This window comes from Ptiloglossa arizonensis, chromosome 3, assembly GCF_051014685.1.
Source record: "Ptiloglossa arizonensis isolate GNS036 chromosome 3, iyPtiAriz1_principal, whole genome shotgun sequence".
Taxonomy (NCBI): Eukaryota; Metazoa; Arthropoda; class Insecta; order Hymenoptera; family Colletidae; genus Ptiloglossa; species Ptiloglossa arizonensis.
Genome location: NC_135050.1, coordinates 25,853,317 through 25,879,198, shown reverse-complemented (window position 1 = coordinate 25,879,198; position 25,882 = coordinate 25,853,317). Strand labels below are relative to the sequence as shown.

The 25,882-nt window shown below is 36.1% G+C and overlaps 4 protein-coding genes across 7 annotated transcripts in view; 3 read left to right on the top strand and 1 right to left on the bottom strand.

Annotated features, from left to right (window-relative positions):
- The window catches only part of Btk29a (tyrosine-protein kinase Btk29A), a 361,771-nt gene extending 359,209 nt beyond the window's left edge, over nt 1-2,562 (top strand). For all 3 annotated transcript variants that reach the window (XM_076307587.1, XM_076307588.1, XM_076307589.1), the window contains 6 exons: nt 1,051-1,244; nt 1,359-1,530; nt 1,603-1,771; nt 1,851-1,969; nt 2,061-2,313; nt 2,426-2,562. In XM_076307587.1, the coding sequence (XP_076163702.1) occupies nt 1,051-1,244; nt 1,359-1,530; nt 1,603-1,771; nt 1,851-1,969; nt 2,061-2,313; nt 2,426-2,527 (1,009 nt within the window). In that variant the 3' untranslated portion in view covers nt 2,528-2,562. The remainder of the gene's footprint in view (nt 1-1,050; nt 1,245-1,358; nt 1,531-1,602; nt 1,772-1,850; nt 1,970-2,060; nt 2,314-2,425) is intronic.
- Nucleotides 2,563-4,431: 1,869 nt separating this feature from the next.
- On the top strand, nt 4,432-6,243 carry Nitfhit (ntrilase and fragile histidine triad fusion protein NitFhit). Its single transcript, XM_076307595.1, has 6 exons — nt 4,432-4,571; nt 4,845-4,983; nt 5,059-5,214; nt 5,299-5,505; nt 5,577-5,789; nt 5,873-6,243. Exons 1-6 carry the CDS (start codon nt 4,522-4,524, stop codon nt 6,041-6,043), a joined length of 936 nt encoding a protein of 311 aa, XP_076163710.1. The 5' UTR covers nt 4,432-4,521; the 3' UTR covers nt 6,044-6,243.
- Emc3 (ER membrane protein complex subunit 3) lies at nt 6,172-7,644 on the bottom strand. Its single transcript, XM_076307597.1, has 4 exons — nt 7,421-7,644; nt 7,090-7,346; nt 6,614-6,955; nt 6,172-6,541 (listed from the first exon to the last, which is right to left on the bottom strand). The coding sequence occupies exons 1-4, from the start codon at nt 7,567-7,569 to the stop codon at nt 6,531-6,533; spliced, it is 759 nt and encodes a 252-aa protein (XP_076163712.1). The 5' UTR covers nt 7,570-7,644; the 3' UTR covers nt 6,172-6,530.
- A 1,808-nt stretch (nt 7,645-9,452) lies between these two features.
- Ptp69d (Protein tyrosine phosphatase 69D) lies at nt 9,453-20,974 on the top strand. 2 transcript variants are annotated; one of them, XM_076307583.1, is made up of 11 exons: nt 9,453-9,978; nt 11,982-12,287; nt 12,395-12,982; nt 13,062-13,355; nt 13,432-13,691; nt 13,772-14,519; nt 14,598-14,844; nt 14,956-15,955; nt 16,043-16,330; nt 16,698-17,126; nt 17,209-20,974. In XM_076307583.1, the coding sequence occupies exons 1-11, from the start codon at nt 9,888-9,890 to the stop codon at nt 17,287-17,289; spliced, it is 4,332 nt and encodes a 1,443-aa protein (XP_076163698.1). In that variant the 5' UTR covers nt 9,453-9,887; the 3' UTR covers nt 17,290-20,974. The 2 variants fall into 2 exon arrangements, with proteins under 2 accessions (XP_076163698.1, XP_076163697.1); XM_076307582.1 differs by having other exon boundaries at nt 14,944-15,955.
- The last annotated feature ends 4,908 nt before the right edge of the window (nt 20,975-25,882 follow it).

Here is a 25,882-nt window from a genome sequence, read left to right as displayed (position 1 = left end):
GATTCCTCTTAGGGTTATCACAGCGGAGCGTCCCGTATACGAACATCCATTATCCGGATATTCCGTTATCGGTAGGAGAACAGCATCCCTAACGTTTGCCTACAATACATGTCACAACGAAAGGGTTGATCCTTAACCGTGAACTCCAAGTTCGATAGACTCCGCGTAATACGTTCCCTTGGTGTTTAAACAAAAATTTTCTTTTGATATATCTTCTAATAAAAATTCCTCTATTCAATTATTAAATTGATATAAATTCAACTATTAAAACAATTCCCTCTATTTGTCTGGCGTTATTTTCCTTTAAAGATTCAAAAATCTTTTGCATCGATCTCAGAAAAATCTCGTCAAAAATATTCAAACTCGATGGTTCGACCGAATTCGTGTCAATATTCGAAATTGTTCGATTTTTTGCAAAAAATTTCGATATATTTTTGCTCAAACTTTTCCTCCGATACTTTTTATTCATTTATTTATACGGTATGATATAATATATTAGAAAAATAGTTTGTAAATATATTAGGTTGTTCGGAAAGTCGTTTCGTCTTTTTTTTTTGGTGAAAATGAAACACGATTTCTTTTAGAGTGTACAAACGTTTCATTAAATTATACATTCTCCATTTTGGAAGACGAAACGACTTTCCGAAGAACCCAATAAGTATAAAATTTCTATTTTCAAATATGTTCAATAATCGTAAATTTCCATTCAAAATACAATTTTCCAATCGATTCGTATTTTATCCGGTTATTCGGAAAGTTATTTCGTTTTTTTTTTTTGGTGAAAATGAAACACAATTTCTTTTAGAGTGTACAAACGTTTCATTAAATTATACATTCTCCATTTTGGAGAACGAAATTACTTTCCGTAGAACCCGATAATACAGCGTCCGGTTATCTGTACAACAACGTCGCGTTAATTTTACGAATATTTACTAACGATATTTCGTCCATGTTGAGAGCCTCAGTGGCCACAATTGAAGACAATCATTCGAACGTGTTCCAATATCCGTGATTTTCACGTTCAACCGATAAAGAACCGTATCGTTACAGCCCACATCCTCACGTGAAACACTATCACATCAAGCAGAACACAAGGGGAGAATTTTACTTGTCTGAGAAGCATTGCTGCGGTTCTATACCCGACCTGGTGAATTACCACAGGCACAACAGCGGAGGATTAGCCAGCCGATTGAAGACCAGCCCTTGCGATCGTCCAGTGCCACCTACGGCTGGCCTCAGCCACGGTTTGTAATTCCCTCGGAACGAAATCACGAAAAAACGAGAGTTCCCGTTCAATCGTAACGGGAATGATCCACGCGAGTGGATCCAAGTTTCTAACAGATACGCTCGATTCGCAGACAAATGGGAGATCGATCCAGCTGAGCTGCATTTGTTGGAGGAACTGGGCTCCGGACAGTTCGGAGTGGTGCGAAGGGGCAAATGGCGCGGTTCCATAGACGTTGCTGTTAAAATGATGAAGGGTGGCACCATGTCCGAGGACGACTTCATAGAAGAAGCTAAAGTGATGACGTAAGTTGATAATGGCGATAGCTTCTTGTTTAAACGAAGCAACGGATCAACACCGATATTCCCTTCGTTCAGGAAACTGCAACATCAGAACTTGGTCCAGTTGTACGGTGTCTGCAGTAAAGACAGACCGATATACATTGTCACCGAGTACATGCGACACGGATCACTTCTCAACTACCTCCGTCGTCACGAAGCAACATTAGGAGCAAACGTTGGCCTCCTGTTGGATATGTGCATACAGGTGATAAACTCGTTGTCGCTCGCGCGTAAGGAGATCTCGTTAAGGTAGACGCTCGAAATGTATCGTTCTGATCGTACAGGTTTGCAAAGGGATGGCTTATTTGGAAAGGCACAACTACATCCACAGAGATCTCGCTGCGCGCAACTGCCTGGTAGGCTCGGAAAACGTAGTAAAAGTTGCAGACTTTGGGCTAGCGAGGTGAGCGGTGATGGATTTCGATCGTGGTTACATTGTTCACGGTGTTGCATACGGTTTCACGGGTTACAACGTACGAAACGTGCTTCCGCAGGTATGTTCTCGACGACCAGTACACCAGTAGCGGCGGTACCAAATTCCCGATCAAATGGGCACCGCCGGAGGTGTTGAACTATACACGCTTCAGCTCGAAATCGGACGTCTGGGCGTACGGTGTACTCATGTGGGAAGTGTTCACGTGCGGAAAGATGCCTTACGGTCGTCTAAAGAACACCGAGGTAGTGGACAGAGTTCAACGGGGAATCATACTCGAGAGACCGAAGGCGTGCTTCAAGGAAGTTTACGAGGTTTGGCAACGACACGTGCTTATACACCAATAACCAAACCCCCCCCCCCCCCCCCCCGATTTTGTATCGTCACGATTGGTTCGATGATATTTGAATTTTCGTATCGTTCCAGGTAATGCGAAAATGCTGGGCCCATTGCCCGGAGGTGCGACCATCCTTCCGTGTATTGAAGGAACAGCTCATCACCGTATCTCAAGGTCTGCTCAATGATTGACTCAACCTTCTACGGTGTATGCGCCTATCGTCGCCTTCGAGCCGGTCAATACAGGCGGCGAAATCTCCATCGCTCGAGCGATCGCCCTCAATTTTACCATCATCGAATTCCTCATCGTCGTACAACTCGGCCACATTACCGTCATCGCGTAAAACACGTGCGCCAGCCTCACTACCGCCCTCGGTCGATTTTCTCCACCTGTCGTCATCCACGTGTAAATTGAAGAAAAAAGGTTCATCATCACCGAGTACACCTGGCCACCAACCTAGTCAACCATCGTCAAGCTCGTCTAACGTCTGTGACATTTGCAGTTCCTACGGACACCCGTGGATTGAAATTTGCAAGGCGATACGAGCCGCTAAAGGCAAATAATTTGTTGTGTGTGTGTGTGTGTGTCCCGAAATACGTGTGTCGTCGATTTCAACCGACCGTATCGCAGCTTACACGGCACCAAAATATTACCGATACGTTATTTCAGCCTGCAGCGCCACACCCCCTACCCTTTCATCCTCGACCCCTCCCCCTCCCCCCTACCAGTCTCGAAACTCGTTCCCTCGCGTAACCTTGATCCTAATCCGCCCAAAACCCGACGCGTTAGATACACTTCGAAACGTTGTTTTCTCATCGAACAAAGATCTGAGTGCGTGATATTGTTGCGTTTCGCATACACTAGTTTTCTTTCCCCTCTCCCCCTCCCCTCCCCCGGTATGATTTCCAGTCTCTTTATTCCATACAACGATATGGATGCATTTACGAATAGAACAGTAGTATTTATTGAGTGTCCTTAAACGGATATAACTAGTAAGTTGTGACTTTTCCGTAGGAGCATATACTGGTCCTTTTGTTATTGACTTTTTAACGAAACAGTAACATAATTCTACGAAGGAGAGCATTATTTCTGCTTAACGAATGAATTTAATAAATGAATGTTTCACTTGTGTATTATATACTATGACAATTTAATAAAATAGAATAAAGAAAACAAGAATTAGCGGAATTATTTATAGGTTTAGGATACCCCGGTAGCGGAATCCAAACAATCGTCGAAATGATCGAACCTCTGTCCCCGTGATGTGTTGTTTTTTGCTTGAAAATATGCAACACTAATATTTCTTTGTTCCTTGTTTCCCTTGCTCAATCGTCTACTTGCTAGCGGAATGATACCTCGGACGACCGAATTATCACGTTTTCGAAAGTAATTTCAGAAACATTTTTTCAAAGCCGTTAAGCGTACGTTTCCGATATGTCGACGAATTACAACGATACAATTACGGCACAACAAAAGTTCTAATTGCTGAATTTATTCGAATCGGTGGTCTTAGCAATTATCAAATTTAATAGCAATTTGATAACGATTATCGAGTCATTATTAACAAAAGCACATAGAAATAAAATAGAATTAAACTTACTTGTATAAAAGGAAGCGAAAATACTTTCTCACGAACACATCAGTATTCTTACCAATATCCATTGACTTGTACACTTCTGAAGTAATTTTAATTATGTTAAGTAAAGCATTTCACTGCTAGAATAACGTTATTCGAACACTATATTACGTTAACGTTTTAGACATACATATTGTTCATTCGGACTAAGATTGTGCGAAATTTTTACAAAAAGTATGTTTGCGCAATACGGAAACCGATCATTCAACGAGCGCCAATTCTTACTAATTTAAATGTCAAGATTAAGCGTCTTGCTTCAGAGTGTCACGTGCATGCGCGCGCATACTTCAAGAGACCATCGCTCAATATCAGTTGAGTTTCGCCTAACCTAGTGGATTTTGACGCGATTCGTAAATTGACAAATTTAGGAGCAATTATTATGTGTAATTCGTGTATAAGTATAATTTATAATGTATAAAAATCACTTTCTCTTTTAAAAAACATTATAATAAAATAGATGCGAAAAATTAGTGTACGTGTACTGTTTTACACCGTTTGATATTTGCAAGGATATTAGGGTTTGAATGTTCATAAATGTAAAGTAAATAAATGATAAGCATGCGATTTGTTAACAGTTTTACTAGCATCAAATATTGCAGGTAATACGTGTAAAAAAAATGATGTGTATCGAATAAACCATTCAAAGTAAATGTGATTTAATTTGTAGCCATTTGGAATAAAAATTTTTCTTTTAATATTAATTCTATATAAATTGTACTCTGTTTTTACGTGTCCTTTCGCGATAAATGTTAGAAATATATATTATACATTTACACCGATTGATATATTAATTTTTAATCGAATAAAATTTAAAGAAACAAATACTTTTTTTTGTAATTGTTTCTTACCTCGTTACAAATATGGTTTTTCAGCAAACAGTTAGAGAAGCATTTTAGCACAATGGCAAATCCATTAATTGCGGTGTGTCAAATGACTGCAACTAGTGATAAAGAAAAAAATTTACAGACTGTACAAGAACTTGCTGAAAAAGCTAAAAACAGATCAGCCTGTGTAAGTATAAAAGATATTTAAATTTAATTGTTTATTACTGCTGTTAATCGTATGAATTTTTGAAATATTCAATAGATGGCATTTTTCCCAGAAGCGTGCGATTACTTAGCAGATAATAAAAAAGATGCAATAGCTATGGCAGAACCTTTAGATGGATTAAAAGTAGAACGTTATAAAGAAATTGCAATAACCAATAAGATTTGGCTGTCATTGGGTGGATTACACGAAGCAGTATGATACTTTAAAATATCTGTAAAGATAAATACTTATGATACTACTTTTTTAGTTAATACATTATTATAATCACATTTATAGTTACCCAACAATAAAGAGTATATAAGTAACACTCACGTTGTAATAAATAGCGAAGGTAAAATTGTTGGTACTTATCGGAAAATTCATTTATTCAACATGGAAAATAAGAACATTGGTGTTCGATTAATGGAATCGGATTATGTCCAAGCAGGAGAAAGAATCGAACCACCTATACCAACACCGATTGGCAAATTAGCACTTAGTATTGTATCCTTTTTACATGAAAAATGTAATATTCTCAGATATGTAAAACTATAGACACTTAACTACAAAATTAGTGTTACGATATGCGTTTCCCTGAGTTATCCCTTACATTAAGAAACATGGGAGCAGAAATTTTGACGTACCCATCAGCATTTACATATCAAACAGGTGCTGCACATTGGGATGTAATATTACGGGCTCGGGCAATAGAAACACAATGTTACGTTGTAGCTGCAGCTCAAACGGGTAAACATAACAAAAAAAGAGAGAGCTGGGGTCATGCCATGGTAAACAATTTTGCAAAAGATATATCTACATTTAAAAATACTATGTACCGTTATTATTTATATTATGTATGAAATTTTACTAGGTTATAGATCCATGGGGAACAGTAGTAGCACAATGTAGTGAAAAAACTAACATAGCTCTAGCAGAAATTGATTTAGATTATGTGCAACATATTCGAAACAATATGCCATGTGAAAATCATCGTAGAACAGATTTGTATCCCAAAATGGAATTCCAAAAACGTTCATCCTAAATAATGTACAAATATCATCAATATTTTATAGTATTCTTATACAGAAAAATATAGGAAATAATTAAAAATTGTAATCCAAAGGTTTTCTATCGTATATGAAATGGTACAGGATTTAAAATATAGTCATATTACATTTTATAATATACATAAATAAAAGAAATATTTATTATAATACATCTTATTGTACATACTGTTTAATGATTTGTGAAGATTAAATATGAATGCCTATTTATACCTTAAAAGTATAGAATAAGTGTAAATAAGTTATTATTTTTATGGGTATAGACAACTTTTGTACATGTTAAACAGTGTAATTAGCTGTAAAAATGTGATTAAAATGTTCTAAGACACAAAACACAACATTTTAAAGAAAATCGTAAATATCGGATTATTTTTCGAGCTCGTTAAAGATTTTAGTTTATTTTATCAATTATTTCTCCACAATGGCACACTCTATATCTGTAGATATAGATGTAATGTGTTTCTTTTATTTACTACCTGTAAAACAAAAAATTATAAAAGTTAGAAAATTATCATAAAAACAGTTCATTGCTATTGATATTTACATACTTTCATTTGTATTTGTCCTTTGAGATCCTATAAGTTCTGCTTCGATACCCTGCAATGCCCAATTATGTTCATATATTTCCAATGCTTCCCACTCTGATTTGAAAGCAGCTTTTGGATCTGTTGGCATAGACATTGCAGCACCAGATACTTGATCCTGTTGAATTCTAAAAGCATCGGCAGCATTGCTCTCTCCAAGAACGAGTGTGTAGATAGAACGTAATCCAAATACATTAAGAAAGTACCAAGACGCGGATGAAACCCATGCAGCATCAAGAGTAACTAGTTCTATACCACGTTGTAACATTGGTTTGAAACGCAATGTTAACGGAAATGGCACTTTAGCTAAAATATGATTATAGGCATTCTTGAAAATTATGATAACGAATAAGAATTTTCCATACAAATACAAGGAAATGTACAATAAACTTATAATTTAAAAAAGAAACCCAATTTGCAGTAATCTTTAATCTACTTACTTGTAACAAAGCCAGACAACATCCAATTGATCCACCCACCTATGATTACCATTGGTAAAACATTGGTTACATTTCCTTTCAACATATCTATCATCATACTTGGATCTGTCATTGGATTCTGTAATGTGGGAGCACGCTTCTGTGTTTTAAAATACCCTGTCTCCTCATTATTAAAAAAATGTCTTCTACTAATAAATGCCATCTTCGGAATATATTGACCATTTTCTCTAAGTAATCTGGAGCGTATCATCACTTGACTGGAAAACATTAAAACGACATGTCATGAGTAAATAGTTTAATTGCTGCAAAACGTAAGGTTTAAAATAATCACCTATCTTGCACTTGATGAACTTCGACTTTCTTTTGCGAGGCAAGTAGTATCGAAACATAATGACGAATAATTCCAACAAGAAAAGTTATTACAACAATTGGCAAGAACACCCAACCTCGAATGTTTGGATCTAAAAGCAATTCAGCCATACCACTTGCCGCTGCTGCAAAATTTACTCGAACGAAAGAAGAAAGATAAAAAAATCAAACAGCCTGAAGAACATATTACGAAGGTAAGAATACATGCATGCTAATACCAGTTTCAGAACACGAGAACCCTCTGACGGACACAATATACAAATAACGATTCGTGCATCATTTATAATAAAATGGATCCAATTTAATAAAATACGATAAAATTGAAATTTATTCAGAATTGTATATAAATAAAAATTAAGATTGGATACACATATCAATTTCAACAAATTTGATGTTTCGAAAATATTGACTATTGTTTCGTAAGCAATATATGTCAATAATTGACATACATTTAAATGATTCTATAATGGTTTATATTGCCTAAATTATGTAATTATTACTTATATTAAGTTATATTTATAAGCACGAAGTGATTACAACTTGTATGGATCATACAATGCTTTATAGCATAGATCTACGAAGTATCCAATGGAAGATCGTGCCATACAACTTCGGAAAATCAGAGCCTTTTTACCATTTTAATGTTGCATCCTATTTTATCGATTCAGAATAAAATAACAAATCAGTGCTACTAGCGGCAAGTATGAAATGAACAGCTTTAGAAAATATTCACATTTTGTCACAAACGTAGTATAAGGTTACTTGTCAGAAACCATCTTCTACTTCAAATCTCGATCAAAATTAATTTCTATAACAAATAAATAATTTACAATGCATAAATAGGATACATATTGTAACATTAATATTCGAAACATGCGTGAATGTTAATAACAATCGTGTAAATGAACAAACATTCACTGAAATCGTTCTCTTTCACAGATTTTGCAATATCTCGATGTTTATTTTTCATAATTTTTAACAACCGTTATAGGACCATGGTTTAAACAATTATGAACAATTTCCTAGAATAAATAATGGTTTAAAAGTCATCAATTTGTTAAAATATTCGGTTAGATCGAACGTAGGCCATCGAAGTAACGGTAAGTCATTTTCCAGAGGGGTATAAAGAGACCTGCCAGTTACCGAAAATTTCATTCCACAGGGAGCCTCCGAGGTGGAGGGGTCTCGCCCTCTGGGGCACCTCAACACCCTGGGGACACCATGGGGCATGGCTAATCTTGTGCTAATCGCTGCTGATCGCAGTGGTTTTTTTTTGTCATTTCTTTCAGAATGTAATTGCTCGACAGAACTAAACGAAGAGATCGAAGAAATCAAACTTCATATTTTAATGAAACTTAAGAGTATTAATGTAACTCTAATGCATTTCGATAAATTCATTTCGTGTAACACGAATACATTCTTTCTTTCCCCCTTTGCTTCTATTTCGTTTTCTAATCCTAAATTATGAGTTGAAGAAAAAATATTAGTGTTGCAAGTATTATTTAATTATTCCTTCCTTAGAATATGAGATGTTGCAAATTAGAATCTGAGAATAGATAGGACTTGAAATGTTATATTGAGCTGTAAAGTTAGCTGAGCTTTGAGAATATTCTTACGATTAGTTTCATACTGTCAAAATATTTCAGGCTCCATCTTTGAGAGTGAATGAAACTTAGAGCGACAATACTTTCTGATGCTAATACCACTTATAGACCCACAGATGTACCAATACCTGTTTTCTGTGTTTACTACGTTTACCGACTTCGGTGATTTAGTATAATATAGTTTTCAGAATGACCGTTTTGAAAGGAAGAGGTCGCTTCGAAGCTTTAATACATTACGTGGTCGGTATTTCAGATCGGGTGACTCCAACTTCTGTAAGATGAAACATCTATTCTGTATCTTATCTGTGGTGTCGACTTGTCCAGATGTTTAATTCATCGAGTTTCGGGACGGTAAGTTTAAAATACAGATTCGTTGTACCTCTTAAATCTTCTAACACGTCGAATCGTTCCATTTCGAATATTACTAGCTCTGTACTCGAAACGATTTTCTACCTTCGAGACAATTTTCTTTGTTATCGACGCGAATGTCTAAACGTGGAAGAAAACTCCGACAGAGGACAGCGTCGATCGGTCGCATTTGGCGGCGTACTGTTCGCCGAGACACCTACGTATACATTCGTATAATGTGATTCAGTTTCGCTAGCACTATTACGGGGTGAGATCCGCGAAGTGTGTGCTCGAGTATCTCTGGAAAAAGTGCGAGGCGTGATATGAAACAGTGAATCGAAACCGTGATTCAAATGGACAGGCGACGCTAGCCGCGCGTCATGGAATTGTGAAAGGAATCGAGAACGTATACGAAGGTGGCAGGAAGTGGGAAAAAGGGCCAGGGATACAACGCTCACGCCCGGTTGTCACGACGCCATGTTTCCCCGAAGTGGTCTACCGATGTCGAGTATCCCTTTGATGGTACTCTGCTTTTTCGTACTTGTCGCCGCCGGCCTTGACGAATCCGGTAAGTCTCGTGAACGTTCTCGCGAACGGATTCGCGATCGGCATGAAAGCGACGATAGCTTCTTCCGCTCTTTCGCATTGAACTCGGCACGAATGATACAACGGACGTTATACATGAGCAAAGTAGTTACTGATGCACAATGTACCGCTTGTCATTCGTCGTCCTTGCGTTTGTTGTTCTTCTATTAAATACTTTCTGCTCCGAATGAGAAACATGGCAAGTAAGCACAGTACGACAAAAATCGAATGTGCCGGTGAATGAACAGCCGTGCGTAAAATTACGTACCGCCGTGTACGATTAACAACAGAAAAAGATTTTGAATGTCACCGATGTATATTGATAGTTTAAATCATTTATTGTTCGATATAATCTTGATTCTTATTTTTTTGTCTTTACACTATCTGTTTATACTTGAATTTCACGGTCCATCGACTGCCGGAAAACGATAAGATTAATTTACTGTGTGTGTACTGTACACACTTTTGTGCCGTCGTGTGTTCTCTGTAATTAATACAACATTAAACGATAATATACTTATTTAGTCATTTATTAAAACTTTATTTTTTGTTAAAATTTTCATTGACTAAAATTGATTTGTCATTTTGTCACTCGATCGATTTTCAGTATGTTTGTTCGCTAGGCAAAACGTTTTGTAGATACAGATGTAAGTAAAAATTTTGAATTCTGATATTTTCTTGGATTGTAGTGAATAATAAGTATTAGATCGTAATAAGTAACGAGTCTTGAATTCATAATCTCAAATGTATGAGAATTATTGATCGAAAAAATCGTATTATTTGATTAAAAAATTTAATAACTTTTTAAAGTCGTAAGAACGTATCGCGCGTAATATCTAAAATATTGATTTTTCAATAAAAATTAACGCCTATTTTATATTTATTTTCAAGTCATTTACTTACTTCATTTCAACGTATTAAATATTTAATATTTCGCGTGTTACGTTTTGTAGGTTTACCGCGAATGTCCATTTTTGTCTCATCTATTTGTACCGCCAAGTACAATATCAAGTTACATTTTTCGTGGAAAATAAATAAGATTTGTTTGATTCGAAAGCATAGAATGTAATTATCGGGCATATAACGGCTTTACCGAACCGGAAAATAGTCAATTGAAAAACTGTAGGAAATACTGTATCGTATAATTATCGTAGAATTGCGAAATGTAATTCTTTATTTTTTTCAAACGATATATATACATTCTTTCTTTTTTGTTTACAATTTAAAGAGGACACTTAATGTGAAAAAATGTCACTACCCATTGAGTCATCGATGCTAACGCGATAATAAGCATTATGCTCAGTAAATAATTTATGAGTCGTACGCGTATGTGTAACATTAAATGTAGGAAATGTCTGAGATAAAATGAAACCATTTTCAGATTTATGTCAGATTACGAATTAGATGTTCATTTAATCACAGTTTTTACTAGAAATATTTATTAAAATTATCCCTAAAGAATTACAACGAATGTTCGTTTACTTTTTTTTCTTAAACAATAACTTATTTGCAATGTATTGATAAATTGGGAACATTAAATAAATATATAAGTGTAATTTAAAAGTACTAAAAATTTATATATATATTAATAAAAAAATAAAATTAGTTTGTGGTTCATTTAATTGTTATTGCACTTAAATAATATTTTTTGAGACTTGTTTTCTCATTTGTGATATAAATTTTAACAAACTACATCAAAGTCCTTTAGTTATTTCAACTGTTAAGACAAAACTTGGCCAATTTATGTGACTCCACTGCTACGATTTTAATGAATTAACGAGCTACTTAGTTCATTCGCACATAGCACAGCAAAAAGTTCTTTTCCCTTTAAATATATAAAACACCCAAAAGTAAAACTACTTTTATTAATTCTTGTATCTGCTTAAGATCCGATTTGTTCAAATATTAATAGTATATTAAAAATGATTAATTATATTACATAGAAATTTGTATTAAAAATATATCTTTTTGCATGTTTTAATATAGGTATAGAGAAAATAGAAACCATTGAACAAAAAAATGAAAATCCATCAACCCTAGAAATTACAGCATCACAAGATTTAGAAGGCATAGAGGCTGGCAGTACACCTTCGCTAATATGTAAACTAAATGTATTGGGTCATATATGGTGGACCAGCAATGAAAGGAATCTCACCACTATTAAAGATTTTGAATCTGGAGGACGTTTGGATATTAAGCAAGCTAGCAGAAACGATACAGGAGATTATAAGTGTGTGGCACAAACTGCAGAAGGAGAATTATTGGAAAAAGTGGTTCATATCAGAGTTATTGGTAAATACTGATCGTAGTAATAATTATAAATACACAGTAAGGTTATGTATTTGTAATATTTATATTTCATTGTTCTCACCTTTAACAAAGAATTGCTTCTATTTTAGAACCAGGTAGAATAACAGCTGGAGAAGACATTAGAGCCAAAGTAATGGAAGTAGCTAACTTGACGTGCCACATGCATGGTTATCCATTATCTCAATTTACTTGGTTGAAAGGAAATGATTCGGAAAGTACAGAACATTTAAAAGATCTTACTACTGTTACTCAGATAAATGAAACTTACACGATACTGACTTTAGAATTTACAAGTTTGACGCGTAAAGATAACGGAACGTATATTTGTAAGGCGCACGATTATAATGGCGAAATTAGCGCTTATAGACACCTCTTTGTAATTGACGTACCAAAAGTCAGCATTGATTTTATGAAAGCTGTTGGTGCTGGAAGTATATTTTTGAATTGGACTGTAAATGATGGCAATGAACCTATTAAAAAATATTTCATCCAGCATATGAAGAATGGAACTGATCAGTTTCACTATTATACTGAACAAATTGGCGGCGGTAATTCAAGTTACGTTTTGAAAGGTTTTGAAAGTGGTACGGCATATCAAATTGGAATTATTGCTACAAATGCTGTGGGTACATCGCACGTGAGATTTGATCCACGTTGGATTACCACGCTTGAAAAAGGTATGGAAAAAATATTGTTTTCATTATATACATTTTTGTTTTAGTCTATTGAATATCTTATTACTGAAATCTGTTGCAGATCCCATATTTGTGCCAAAAGTTTCTGTTAATGGTGTCACTGAAAATTCGATTACAATAGGCTGGACAGTGCCACCATCTGATTTAAAAGAACACGTTCATTACTACAATTTAATGGCTATGCATGAGGAACAGAAAAGAGAGGCAGTATATCCGGCGCAACCGATTACCGTATACGCATTTGTTGATCTTGATCCCGCGACAACGTATAAGTTTAGAATCGCTGCGTGCAGTGAATACACGAAGGAATGTGGAAATTGGAGCACTGAAGTGAATGGCACTACTCTAGATGGAGGTAAAATTATTAACCGTAAACTTAATGATACATACATTCTAAATACTTTAAACTAATTATTTAATCTTAATTATAGTGGCTAGTCCTCCTCAGAATCTATCTGTTAACTGTCGATTTGATAACATAAGTAGTTCCAGTTTTATCTCCATCACGTGGGATCATCCAAAAAAACCGAATGGTGTTATTACTCGTTACAATATACAATTAACCGGCGTTGCTAGATTCAAAAATGATATGGGTCGTTTAGATATTAATAGTTGGGGGCCACAAAATTGGAGCGTTTACAAAAGGAATAGTACACATTTCAATCAAATACCGCCTAATACAAATTACACGGTATAAATTTTTTTTTTAAGTTTTTCTAAAGATTGAGAAGTATTTGTGCAAGATTATAAATGATAATATTTTTTTAAAAGGTCCGTGTACACGGTGTAACTAGATCACGCACGCCAGGAAAAGACGCTGTTGGCAATTGTACTACACCTTTTACCATTCCCGATAGAGATAGCTTGAATATGCGAACATGGCGAAAAATCGAAAATCAGGGTAAACAGCTGTTTAAACTGTATCTTCCACGTATTACGGAAAGGAATGGTCCTATATGTTGCTATCGAGTTTATCTGGTTAAATTAGCACCTCAGAAAAGCGTTACTGATTTACCCCCACCCGAGGAAATCGGTGTATACTCCTATCAATACGCTCACAATTCGCCTTCCGGTGGTGCTTACGTTGCCGAAACATTCGACAGCGATCGATTGTTATCCGAGATTTTCCTTGGTGACGGTGAATCGTTCAATGGTAGCTCTGTGTGCGACAAATGTATTGGACTTCGGCCAAAAGCAGCTCCGCCAGTATTACATTTTGTTCCTGAAATTCAAACAACTATAGCAACGTTCAACACCACACCTGCGACGACCACAACACCTGTACCACCAACTACAACTTCTGCACCAACGACAAGTATTACTACCCAAAAAATAGAGACAACAGTTCCGAATCTAGTAGACAGCAATCATACGGAGAATGTAGCAAGAAGGAAACGAGAAAATATAGCCACTCAAAAGGTAAAGAATGCCGATGGATCTCCTGAGCTACCATCGTACATTCCACAGGATGGTTCTTTAGACGAAAAATCCAATTATACCGGGTTCATTGAAGTTATTGGTATGTGTAACATTTATAATCAAATTTTCAGTATCTGAATTTAAAATAGCAGATTGTGCAGTAAAATTTCTTTTACAGTGTTTGGAAACCAAGAAGATCAACTTTTACCAGCTTACAGCAATTATTTCAATCCTCTTTATGGAGGATTGGATCCTGGAACTATAGCTTCATCGGAAGTGACTACACTCAGTGTAATTCTGCAAATTTCGGTTGCTCTTATACTGATCATTATCGTTCTTCTTATTGCCCTTTGCGTATTGCACAGATACACAAAGCGTGCACAACAAAGAGGCGAAGAAATTATTACCCTAAGAAATAGTTTCAGGTAAAGGAAAACGTTAAATAAATATTATCGTCACGATATACGTTTATTAAAAGAAATGTTAATATTCTCGAATACCTAATAAATGCCGTTTTCTGGTAGGCATCTGTGCAGAAGTCTTAGAGGAAGACATCAACTTGTAGCCGCAAGTCCACCGGATATGCCTCCCATTCCTAAAAGCGAGCTGCTCCAGTCATATCTTGAACGACACCGAGATTCCGATTATGGATTTCAACACGAATTCGAATTATTGCCAGATAGATTTACAGATCGTACTACAAGAGCTTCAGAAGCACGCGAAAATCTATACAAAAATCGTTATCCGGATATAAAATGTTACGATCAGACTAGAGTACGATTGGCGCAGGTGGATGGTATCTGTGGATCTGATTACATAAACTCTAATTTTGTTCTTGGATACAAAGAACGCAAGAAATTTATATGCGCTCAGGGTCCAATGGAAAATACTGTTTGCGATTACTGGCGAATGATTTGGGAGCAACATCTTGAGCTAATACTTATGTTGACAAATCTTGAAGAATATTCGAAAACAAAATGCGCAAAATATTGGCCAGACAAAGGGGAAACGAAAAACTTTGGGGATATCACTGTCGAGCATATTCGTGAAAGAGCTTTTTCGGACTACGTTGTACGTGAATTAAAAATGACACGACTTGGCGAACGAGATGCGCGCACTATCGTTCAGTATCATTTCTTAGTATGGAAAGACTTCATGGCGCCAGAACATCCTCATGCGATATTGAGGTTCATAAAGAGAGTGAACGAAGCATATTCGTTGGAGAAGGGCCCAATATTGGTGCATTGTAGTGCAGGCGTTGGACGAACAGGAACATTGGTTGCTTTAGATTCTTTGCTGCAGCAACTTGCGGAAGAGGGTCAAGTTTCGATATTCAACACGGTGTGCGATTTGAGACACCAACGAAATTTCTTAGTGCAATCGCTTAAACAGTATATTTTCATTTATCGTGCATTGATGGAAATGGCACAATACGGGGACACAGAGATTCCAGCTTCTCAGCTGAAAGCCACCGTTGCGAAATTGAGACAGAGAGACAATGGTAAAGAAAAATGTAGAATGGAAGAAGAGTATGATGTAAGTGAAGAGATTCTTTTAGATCGTTTGTATTATAATCAAGAACATATCGATAGATGTATTGTACAATTTATTTTGTATTTGTAGAAAATCAATTCTGTGTTGGAAGACAGAAAATCATTCTCTGTGGGTGGAGGTGAAGAAAACAAGAGCAAGAATAGAAGCGAATTGGTAATACCGTATGACAGAAATCGAGTTATTCTCACGCCTGTTCCGGGTAGAGAACATTCAACATACATAAATGCTTCATTTATCGAAGGCTACGATAATTCTGAATCGTTTGTTATTACTCAAGACCCATTAGAGACTACCATAGCAGATTTTTGGCGAATGATTTCAGAACAGTGTATTTCTACGATAGTAATGCTATCTGATGTAAGTTAATTATTTTTCTTTTGTTCGAAATGCATTTTTCAGCGATTAATTTCATTTGAATAATTTGATTAATTCTTTTCTGTTTTCTTGTTGCGTAAGTATTTTATATGGCACGCAACTTGCTCGTTACACAAATTATTAATTTTATACCACACGTTGCACAGCTTTCGAACCATTTAAAAATTTCCTTTTCTATATTATTCGGATGATCAATAATTCCATGCAAAGAGAATATTAAAAACAGTCGGGCGAAAAATATTCTTGTGTCTCCGACTTTAGACAGCAAATGTATGAAAATAATGTTTGAAATTGCTTTTCAAATTTCCATAGAATTTTTCTAACATAATCGACATAAACTTTGTTTCAGCTGAACGAAGGTTCGCGAAAGTGTCCACGATATTGGCCCGATGATGAAACTTGTTACGACCACATAAGAGTTAGATATATTCAAAGCGAGAGTTGTCCGTATTACACTCGTCGCGAATTCTGTGTTTCTAACACGAAAACCGACGAAAATGTGGTTGTGACACAGTATCAGTACCACGGGTGGCCGACTGTAGAAGGAGAAGTACCTGAAGTGACACGCGGTCTCATTGAACTTGTAAACCAAACGCTTACAAACGGTACGGAATCGAGCGGATCGTTGGTTGTGCACTGCAGCTATGGGTCCGATAGGAGTTCAATGTTCGTCGCTCTTAGCATATTGGTTCAACAGCTACGAACCGAAAAGCGTGTAGACATTTTCACGACGACAAAGAAACTACGTTCTCAAAGACATGGCATGATCAGCGCCTTTGTACGTAACTCGAGTTGTATATTAAAGAAATGATCAGGGTCGCCCGTAACTCTTAGGTTTAATGTTTAAATCAATGTTCCAGGCACAGTATGAATTTCTCCATCGTGCTATTGTGAACTATTCGGATCTTCATAATTTGGCCGACGACGAACCAGCATCTTAATACCACGAAATGTAGGATTGGAAAACCTAAATAATGTTCGGTGAACGTGTGCGTAAAAACATTTCACGTACAAAAAGTGTTTGAAAACGTATAAATGCTCAAGAGAACGTATATTGGGCCAACCAAAGAAATCACTAATGCATTGGTGAATGATCACAACATCCATGACGTTAGACTGACACGTGTGTGTATATAAGGAACTATAACCCCTTTGAGAATTGAACGGTTTATACACGGATTGTCTGATTATGTGAACTGAAGACATTTACCTGTACGACACGGAATAAGCAGTAAATACCACACATTTTCAAACTCGTAAGATTAAACTGAATGCACAATTGGTTCAATGGCAATTTTGCTAAATAAATTAACCATCGGTTGGTTAATTGTTACAAAGTGCAGTACAGTGATAACCCTCGTGATACCACCCTTGACAACTGTTGATCTGAATGACTCGTTTTTATTAATAATATTGAGAACAAAAAAAAAACACGAAATAGTGTATTAAAACTTCTTGTGATCGAAATGGAACATTGAGGAAAGCATTGACACAGCAAAGTAAGTGCTTTTTTTAATTAACAAACATGACTATTTGCTGGACTAGTGAAAAATCGAGCATGTTTATAAGACGTACAAAACATTCTGACGAGAGGATCATATAGCTTGCAGATCTAACATTTGATCGTTTTGTTTTTTGTTTCTTCTTTCTTTCTTTGTTTTTTTTTTACATAGTAATAATCGTACAATATTCAAGCTCAATCTGAAAATACAAATTGCATTGTTACTTTAAAATTATGATTCACAAAAACAAAGCTTTTATGTTGCGCGATCAAACGTAGACGGGAAAGTTCATATGATTTAAGGCTGGACTAGAACTCTTGTATTCTTCCAAACGTTTCTACTGACATGTATTGTTATTCTACCGTTCAATGTGACAAGGAGAGATCAAATGCTACTACGATCTACCTTACCATTACGATACACTAATGATATGATGCACACATGTGTGTAAGTTTATTTGTAAGATACGGTGTCATATACATATAAGCGTGTGTTTCACACGCCCGCGCTAATGTTTTTTTTTTCTCTTCTAAAGAAAGACTGATATTCTTATTCAGTTCAAAATGTGCGAAAAAAAGTGTCCATACCTCGTTTGTAGTACAACTGCTGCAAATCGTAACACACAGGAGAATCATTTTTTTACTTTTTCATATACGAGAAAATTAGGGATATCTGTGTGTGTGGCATGTTCGTAAATGTGCTTTGTAAGTCACGGTCGAAATGTTGTGCATAATTGGAAGGCTTACGCGGCACAAAAAGAGCTAAGTTTTTTTTACTTGAGAATACCAAGAGGCATGGACAGTTCTTATTAGTTAGATCGAATTTATATTATCAAGTCGGATCAAAATCAAATGGCCGGTCTAGATCGTTTCCTGACTGTGCATCACACCGGACGTACAATTGTCACTTTTGCGTAACGTCGACTTGTCTCTCTGTGCGTCACGTGAAGAAATATAAAATGGCGCGGTGGGAGAGAGCCAATTGGTGGGGATGACCCCCTCAATAACATTGAGCGGCCAACTGATTCTGCTCCGATTGTAACGCGTCGGGTTACATACATTTTTAAAATGCAGTTCGTACAAATAAGTAACATCGTTTGAACAATTTTTTTTTTTTATGACACAGTTCATATATCGCAAGAAACCGAGCGTGCGAGTTGCAAGTAAGTTTGATATGGAAAAGAGAGAGGAAAAAAACGTTCGAAATATGGCATTTAAATTTAAAAAAAAAAAAAAAAAAAAAAACTGTCGAACGCAAGAACTGCCTGTAGCTTTTAGTATTCTACTTCGCAGTGGACAATGTTGAAATGTGAAGAAAAAGAAAATGAAAATAAGTCGATGAGATTAGTATAAATAAGGAAAGAAAAAAGAATATGGAACATTCGGAGTACAGAAATCGTGGAAATTAGGACATTGTATTCCTTCGCACGCTCGTTCATTTCTAGTCAAGTTTTAATTCCGGCACGTGCGCTGCTAAGCCATTCACTTATGGCAGGGGACAATCACATTAAATTTGATTTACATCACATCGGTCGGTAAACCTTTTTTTTCTTTCCTTTTCTTTTCTTTTTTTTTTCTCTCTTTCTTTTTATTTTTATTTTTCAATCAGTTTCATTCCATTCCGTACGAATGCGCGTTCCCAGCTCGATGTATATGTGTGTATAATCAGCCCATTACACGAGAACCAATTAGTTTGCTAGTGCGCGCTTCGATTATGTTGTAATCGATAGAAGTCTAAGAGACGTGTATTCTTCGTCTGTAGTTATATCATTAATATCGCCTGTCGCTGTTGCTTATGTATTAATGAACGATGTGACAATATTTGTTTTTATGTTCATGACACACTTGTTGTATGTATAAGTGTCCTGTGAAGGTACAAAGTGCCTACGAATTTCCGCCTGCTTGAGTTCTAGCGTAAAGTTACTATTTACAGAACATAACACCTGTAATTAGTTTTACTTTTTTTTTTTTTTATTTTTTTTTTTTTTGAGTATATTTTGGTTATGACTTTATAAATGATTTTACTGGGAATATTACAGTCACTGGATAGAAATTCTCGAAATCAGAAATATTTCATACTATTTCTGTTTAGATTTTTATATTTGTATATAGATATTTATATATGTATATTTCAGTAGAATTTTACGATAATACAATATCTCTGGTATCGTGATATTGATTTTTACTCGCATTGGCTCTTTTTATGAATATTTTATTATTCCAATCACGGTGGAAATTCTTAAACATTTTGTCTGAAGGCTATATCCCAATAAATCATTTAACGTACACGAAATTTTTTGTAAGCTAAATTAACGCGCACAATACGCATACAAAAATTGAATAATTAATTTGATACCGTCGCGAATACGTGCATATTTATTGTATGCAAAAAGAAGACTAAGCTATTTCGTTTTTAAATAATCTCATGATCTTTTTTATTATGTATATTTTCTAAAGAAACGTTTACAAGCACAGCGCCTCACTCGTAATGAACCTGTTTTAATTTATATTGTTATGTTACTATCAGTGAGAAAATAAGTGATGTTTAAGTACAGAACAATAACTGTTATTTATAGAATCTGCGATTTTATTATATAATAAGAATTGCGCGCAGAATTAGTAATTGTTTTAAATTTTTATTTCGTAAAAGCTGAAACGTACTTTACAGTGCATACGAAAAATGCATAACACAGAATGATAAATGTAACCGAACGATGCCACAGCGTACAATTCACGTGATTAGTTACATATGTTATTCTTGTCATGCATTCGAAACCCTATAGTGTGTGTATAAAGAAACATCGACATTTTTACAGCCAGTGTATGAATTAGAAGGATTAAAAGCATTGTTGTAAATTAATCGAAATAATTTTTTATTTTTATCACGACAAGAATCTAATCTACGATCCAATTGAAAGCAAATATTCGAATAAAAAGCCAAGTGTATTCACCATTCTTTTCAGCTACATTGATATTTCGATTAGGGTAGTAACTTGTTATTTTGTAAGGTGCACATTGAAAATGCAAGCATGCTATATTATATTGTGAAGGTACCTCGGATACAAGTTAAAGTTAACCACAGTTTCGCGTTTGCCATTTTCATACGAAAATTAAAAAAAAAAAATAATAAGGCGGGTGGGGGGGGGGGTTGTTATTTACAATGGCACATATTACACAGGGCTGTGTTAACGAGTTAACTTTCATTTAAACGAAAAGAATCCATTGAAATTTTATCGATCGATCTGAAATTAACTTTAACCAATCTCGAGGTAAAATGGCTCTATGTAACTGGCTAGGAACATGTAGTGCAAATTATAATGAAGCGTGCCCTGTAAGAACGTGTGCGTGATGTCTGTTGTACGACTAAGAGGTTCGTGAAGCTAAAACAAAAAAAAAAAAAAAGAAAAAGAAAAAACGGAGACGGCGGGTTCATCCGACGGATAGTTATTCGAGTGGAATGTAACAAATACTCTTGTGCTCAGAGGAAGGTGAATCTAGTGGTGAAATGTGTCCACACCTTCGCATTAAAGATGCCATTTGCGTCGAATGGATCTTCATAACGATAGTACTCAAACGAGCTAGTGTAGAACTTTGTAAATTAATGCTATTGCCATGGCAGTGAATTACGATACTGTGAATACGATTGTGCTGCATTTGACACGAATAATTATAAGATACGAAACTGAAATAAATTTGTTTACAGAGGAAATTCACTATTTTGAGGAAAAATGCCTTCGAGACCGTTATTCGATGAAATAATTGATCGATTATTATCTCGAGAGTGTAATCGATCCAGATGTCAATTCCAGCAGCACAAACTTATCACACACGGAGAAAAGATAACGAAGATAAAGACCGGCCAAGCATAATGGAAGAAAAGTTGAAAAGAAAAGAAAAGAAAAAAAAAAAAAAACAAAAAATGGCAGAGACGCATCGTACTCGACAATTCTATTTTGCTTGGTGGTCGGAGTGCTTGCATTGAAAAACTTTTTTACGATTTTGATATACGAAACGAATTTCGAAACGGTATTGAATAAGATTATCGTCACGGGCATTCGATATGCTTATATTTCATTTTCGTAGAGCGCTTCAATCGTCACTTGTATCCGAACATCCGGTGAGAGAGACGTTGAGAAAGCTTGTCGATGCGTGCGGTACAATTCATAATCGACGTGCGCGAGGTGCGCGAGGTATCGTTTTAAAATGAACTCTGAAGTGAATCGTTACACGGAACCAGTAACACACACACACGTAGGCATTGAACTCGAAATTATATTGAGAAAACGATCGCGCGGTTCTTTTCACATTGTGCAGTATTCGCTTAACGCGTACACATAGTAGATGTATTTTCTGTCTAATATTGCATACATTCAGTGGCACCTACTAAACGTTCCTGTGATATTCTATGCGACTGATGAGTTTAAGATGTGATGAATCACAACCGTTACTTTTTTACAACTGGCGATCGAGAACCAGTTTTTATATAATCGATCTTGTACTTTTATAAATGTATAATTTCGATTTTACCGGTAATTTCAGTATAACGCTCCGAAAACGTTTACATTTGATACGGATATACTTCGATTTTTAAAAACCTTTTTACAGAGTATTGTCATCGTGTAAACAATAGACGAAAATAGTTTGGTAGATCCACCGTTGCGTGTTTTGTGCACGTTTAATTTCACAAACAGTACTGCGATTAGAAACCAACAGAGTTCTTTAAGTTTTATTAACGTTCATTGAACGATACGTCTGATTTAGCTTAATTTATTTCGATTCAGATATTTGCATGATGTCAAAATATTAATACTGTATGATTATTGACCGATATGATATCTATGTATTACTCTTTCGGTGTAAATAGCGGCTAGCGTTACGGAAGTTTCGTAACGATCTTTTTTTTAACGATATATACTCGAAGCAAAAAGACAGATGACGCTTTTCTTGAAACACACTGTATAAGGGCGTGCCATTTTTATCTGTAAGTGAATACATCTTGGAGAAATGCGTGGAACTGAGAAAAAAAAATGTACACGGAAAAGGTAGGGAGTGTCGAGGGAGTCGTTTCAAGGTCACTTCGTGTTTTTAACATTTCTATACGCACGAATTTAACCTGTGTCCTTTGTACGGGTGAAAGAAACGCGAGAATACGTTCAATCTTATCGATACGATGCGTTTCCCAAGATATATCTAATTACGGATCACAATGAGTCACCCGGTATATATTTTTGTTTTATATTTCCAACAATCTTTCCTTGTCGTGAAAACGTGGCTGCGGAGGAAACGCGTCAACGATTCCCTAGAAGAATACTAAGGAAAAGTATTATCGAAAGTATTCGTTACAATTAATTAGTTGTTGCGGCTTCGCATCAGGTTACAATGAGATTGCTTACACCGTAAACATAGCAATAAAATATTTTACATAGTCCATAATTAGCGACCTGTATAGACTTGTTAAATTAATGTTCAGTGAGTAGTTTGTATCGACGCGTATAGTTTTTATTTATTTGACGACCATCATCCACGTCAAATAGAGATTCTAAACGTTAATACTTTTAACACTGTATCGTACAACAATGTACAAAATACGTAGGTTTTGTTGTATACTGTATGTAAAGATGTGCTATGAATTCACCGTGGTTTGATTTCTTTCTAATATATCATATAAGGTATATTTATGTTTATCGTTGGGAAGAATTGCTCTTGGCGCGATTTATATTGTACAAGTCGGTAAATTGTTTTTTTTTTTTCTTTTTTGTTTCCTTCGAATAATTTATTTCGAACGATCGAGTGTACGTAGATTCGAACTCACTTCCGGTTGCGTTTCACGTCTTACCGATCTATCGTGATTCAACTTAAACAGTAAGGTTAGAAAAAAAAGTAAATGCATCTCGGCCTATTTTTCACAGAAATTCTATCGGAAGAGTCGTTTCTATCGTCTGTAGTCATTGTAGAAAGAGGTCTCGGAACTCGACGTTACGAATGAAACGCGATCGAGTGTTTTCAAAGCCATTCGAAGGAGTGTTTTTAACGAGTACAACTGCGTACACCGTTACTTCGAAGAACAGATTTCCTGTCAATCGCTCGGGGAACTTACACTAGACACTAACTTTGTAACGTGTCTTCTTGTCGTATATACAGGATACTTTCGGTTTCGACGATCCGAATTTATAGTTCCGACACACGTATAGACACCTATGGATGATCAAATAGTTCGTGCAAAAACATACGTACGCAGTCACGTGGTACTTTTCCGAGATACGGTGACGTTATCGTTACTAATACAATGGATAAAATTACGTCGATCGTTATTTCGCGTGGTCCGCGTATCGCGTAGGGTTATGCTCACTGTACTCGATACACGTGGTACATACATGAGTAAGAATTCTGTGACGAGAATACGAAAAGCAGACAATGGTGGGCGTACGAAACAACGATCTGCGCGTGTAACTTAATATCACTTTATCTCGCAAGCCGGACGATTACGAAACCGTGTGCACGTGAACCTATTCCCCGTATTTTCGGTGTTCCCGGGTATACTGGCAGTTCGTTCACTCCGGAACCGGAAGTATGCTGTGGAAATCTATCTTTTAATGAATCGTTGTAACGTTGATCGCACTCGAAACCGTTCGAAACACTTCAAATCTCGCGTCCAATATCGAACGGTGCGGAGACAACCGGAAACGGTAGGCGTAGTAAACTGTAACCTGCGCGCGCATACCCGGAAACACAATGCGCGACAAAGTTCAAATCGATTCAGCGGCAATCGGCATTCCGTGCGGAACCGAGACAGTTTCCAAGCTTTGTATCTTTCGAAGAAACGGAACAATAAAAACGTGAACGTTCTAAAAACCAGGGCCTACCACCGCCGTCTCCCAAGAATCACTCGATGATCCACGATAAGCTAGATTTTTGTACATTACTTTAAAGTATACCATATATTAATTTCGTACATATATATATATATATATATAATATACATTATATATATATACATAACGGTGGAATTAAGATTAATTTCGTGTAGCCTTAGATTTTGTATGATATTCACTTTGAAGGTTATACTAAAGATAAAGAAAAAATATATATATATATGTATGTATATATATATATATATATTGTATCTATGAAATACGTGTAACGACAATGATCGTTCCATCGATCTCACGAGCGCGATTAACGAACGTTACGGAATATGTAGCCGCGTTGATCATCGAATTATCATTTTTGTATGAAAACAAACAAAAAATTGTAAAGCGATATCGATAACGGTGCACTCGATGTGAAAGGAAATACACGACACAATAATGAGCCATACACGCAATTTAAGTTCCCTCCCTCCTCCCCTCCACCTCCCCACTCCGCGTCCTCGCATCGTACCTCGACACGAGAGTTTACGGTACACCGCGTGTTCGTCTGACCGGCGTTTGAACATTTAAACAAAATTTTCACGAGTTATTCACCTGCTCGTAAAATTTACACTTAACGTTGATTCATTGGTAGACCGTGAAATAACACGCTTTTCGTGGAATACCGTCCGATCGAGTATCAAACACTCGTGCGCAAACGATTGGTCGCAATCGGTGTTGGGCACAATTTTATGTAGATAACGAACAACGTTTCATTCATGAGCGATGAGTAAACTTTCATTCCATGAACGATATACATTATCGTAAAATAAATATAAAACGATGTCTTGTATGTTCAGCAATGCTCGCTTAAATCTCGGTAAAGTCGTCTCGCCTAAATTTCAACGACCTGTTCCCCCACTCGGTGTCTCGGGCTGAACGTAATCCGATCCAATAAACAAATATAGATACAGCGAGAGGTTAGAAAAATTCTACATTTTCCACTCAATCTTTGCAATTATGGTATCAACGGATCGGTGAGGTTCTCACGATCAAAATGAGTCCAAACACGCCATAAATCGGAGAAATTTTATCACCGTTTTATTATTTTTCACTATCCGGGGCGTTTATTGTTACGAATAAAGTTCGTCCGATTTACGTCGTGTTTGGGCTCGTTTTAATCGG

What these genes read in the sequence shown, in the direction of transcription:
- Nitfhit (XM_076307595.1), top strand. Translation starts at nt 4,522, where the DNA reads ATGATAAGCATGCGATTTGTTAACAGTTTTACTAGCATCAAATATTGC. An exon ending in CTAAAAACAGATCAGCCTGT is followed by an intron (nt 4,984 to 5,058) that starts GTAAGTATAAAA and finishes AATATTCAATAG; the next exon opens with ATGGCATTTTTCCCAGAAGC. An exon ending in TGGGTGGATTACACGAAGCA is followed by an intron (nt 5,215 to 5,298) that starts GTATGATACTTT and finishes TCACATTTATAG; the next exon opens with TTACCCAACAATAAAGAGTA.
- Emc3 (XM_076307597.1), bottom strand. Translation starts at nt 7,569, where the DNA reads ATGGCTGAATTGCTTTTAGATCCAAACATTCGAGGTTGGGTGTTCTTG. An exon ending in GTTCATCAAGTGCAAGATAG is followed by an intron (nt 7,347 to 7,420) that starts GTGATTATTTTA and finishes AATGTTTTCCAG; the next exon opens with TCAAGTGATGATACGCTCCA. An exon ending in GTTGTCTGGCTTTGTTACAA is followed by an intron (nt 6,956 to 7,089) that starts GTAAGTAGATTA and finishes ATCATATTTTAG; the next exon opens with CTAAAGTGCCATTTCCGTTA.
- Ptp69d (XM_076307582.1), top strand. Translation starts at nt 9,888, where the DNA reads ATGTTTCCCCGAAGTGGTCTACCGATGTCGAGTATCCCTTTGATGGTA. An exon ending in GATTACCACGCTTGAAAAAG is followed by an intron (nt 12,983 to 13,061) that starts GTATGGAAAAAA and finishes AATCTGTTGCAG; the next exon opens with ATCCCATATTTGTGCCAAAA. An exon ending in GAATGGAAGAAGAGTATGAT is followed by an intron (nt 15,956 to 16,042) that starts GTAAGTGAAGAG and finishes TTGTATTTGTAG; the next exon opens with AAAATCAATTCTGTGTTGGA.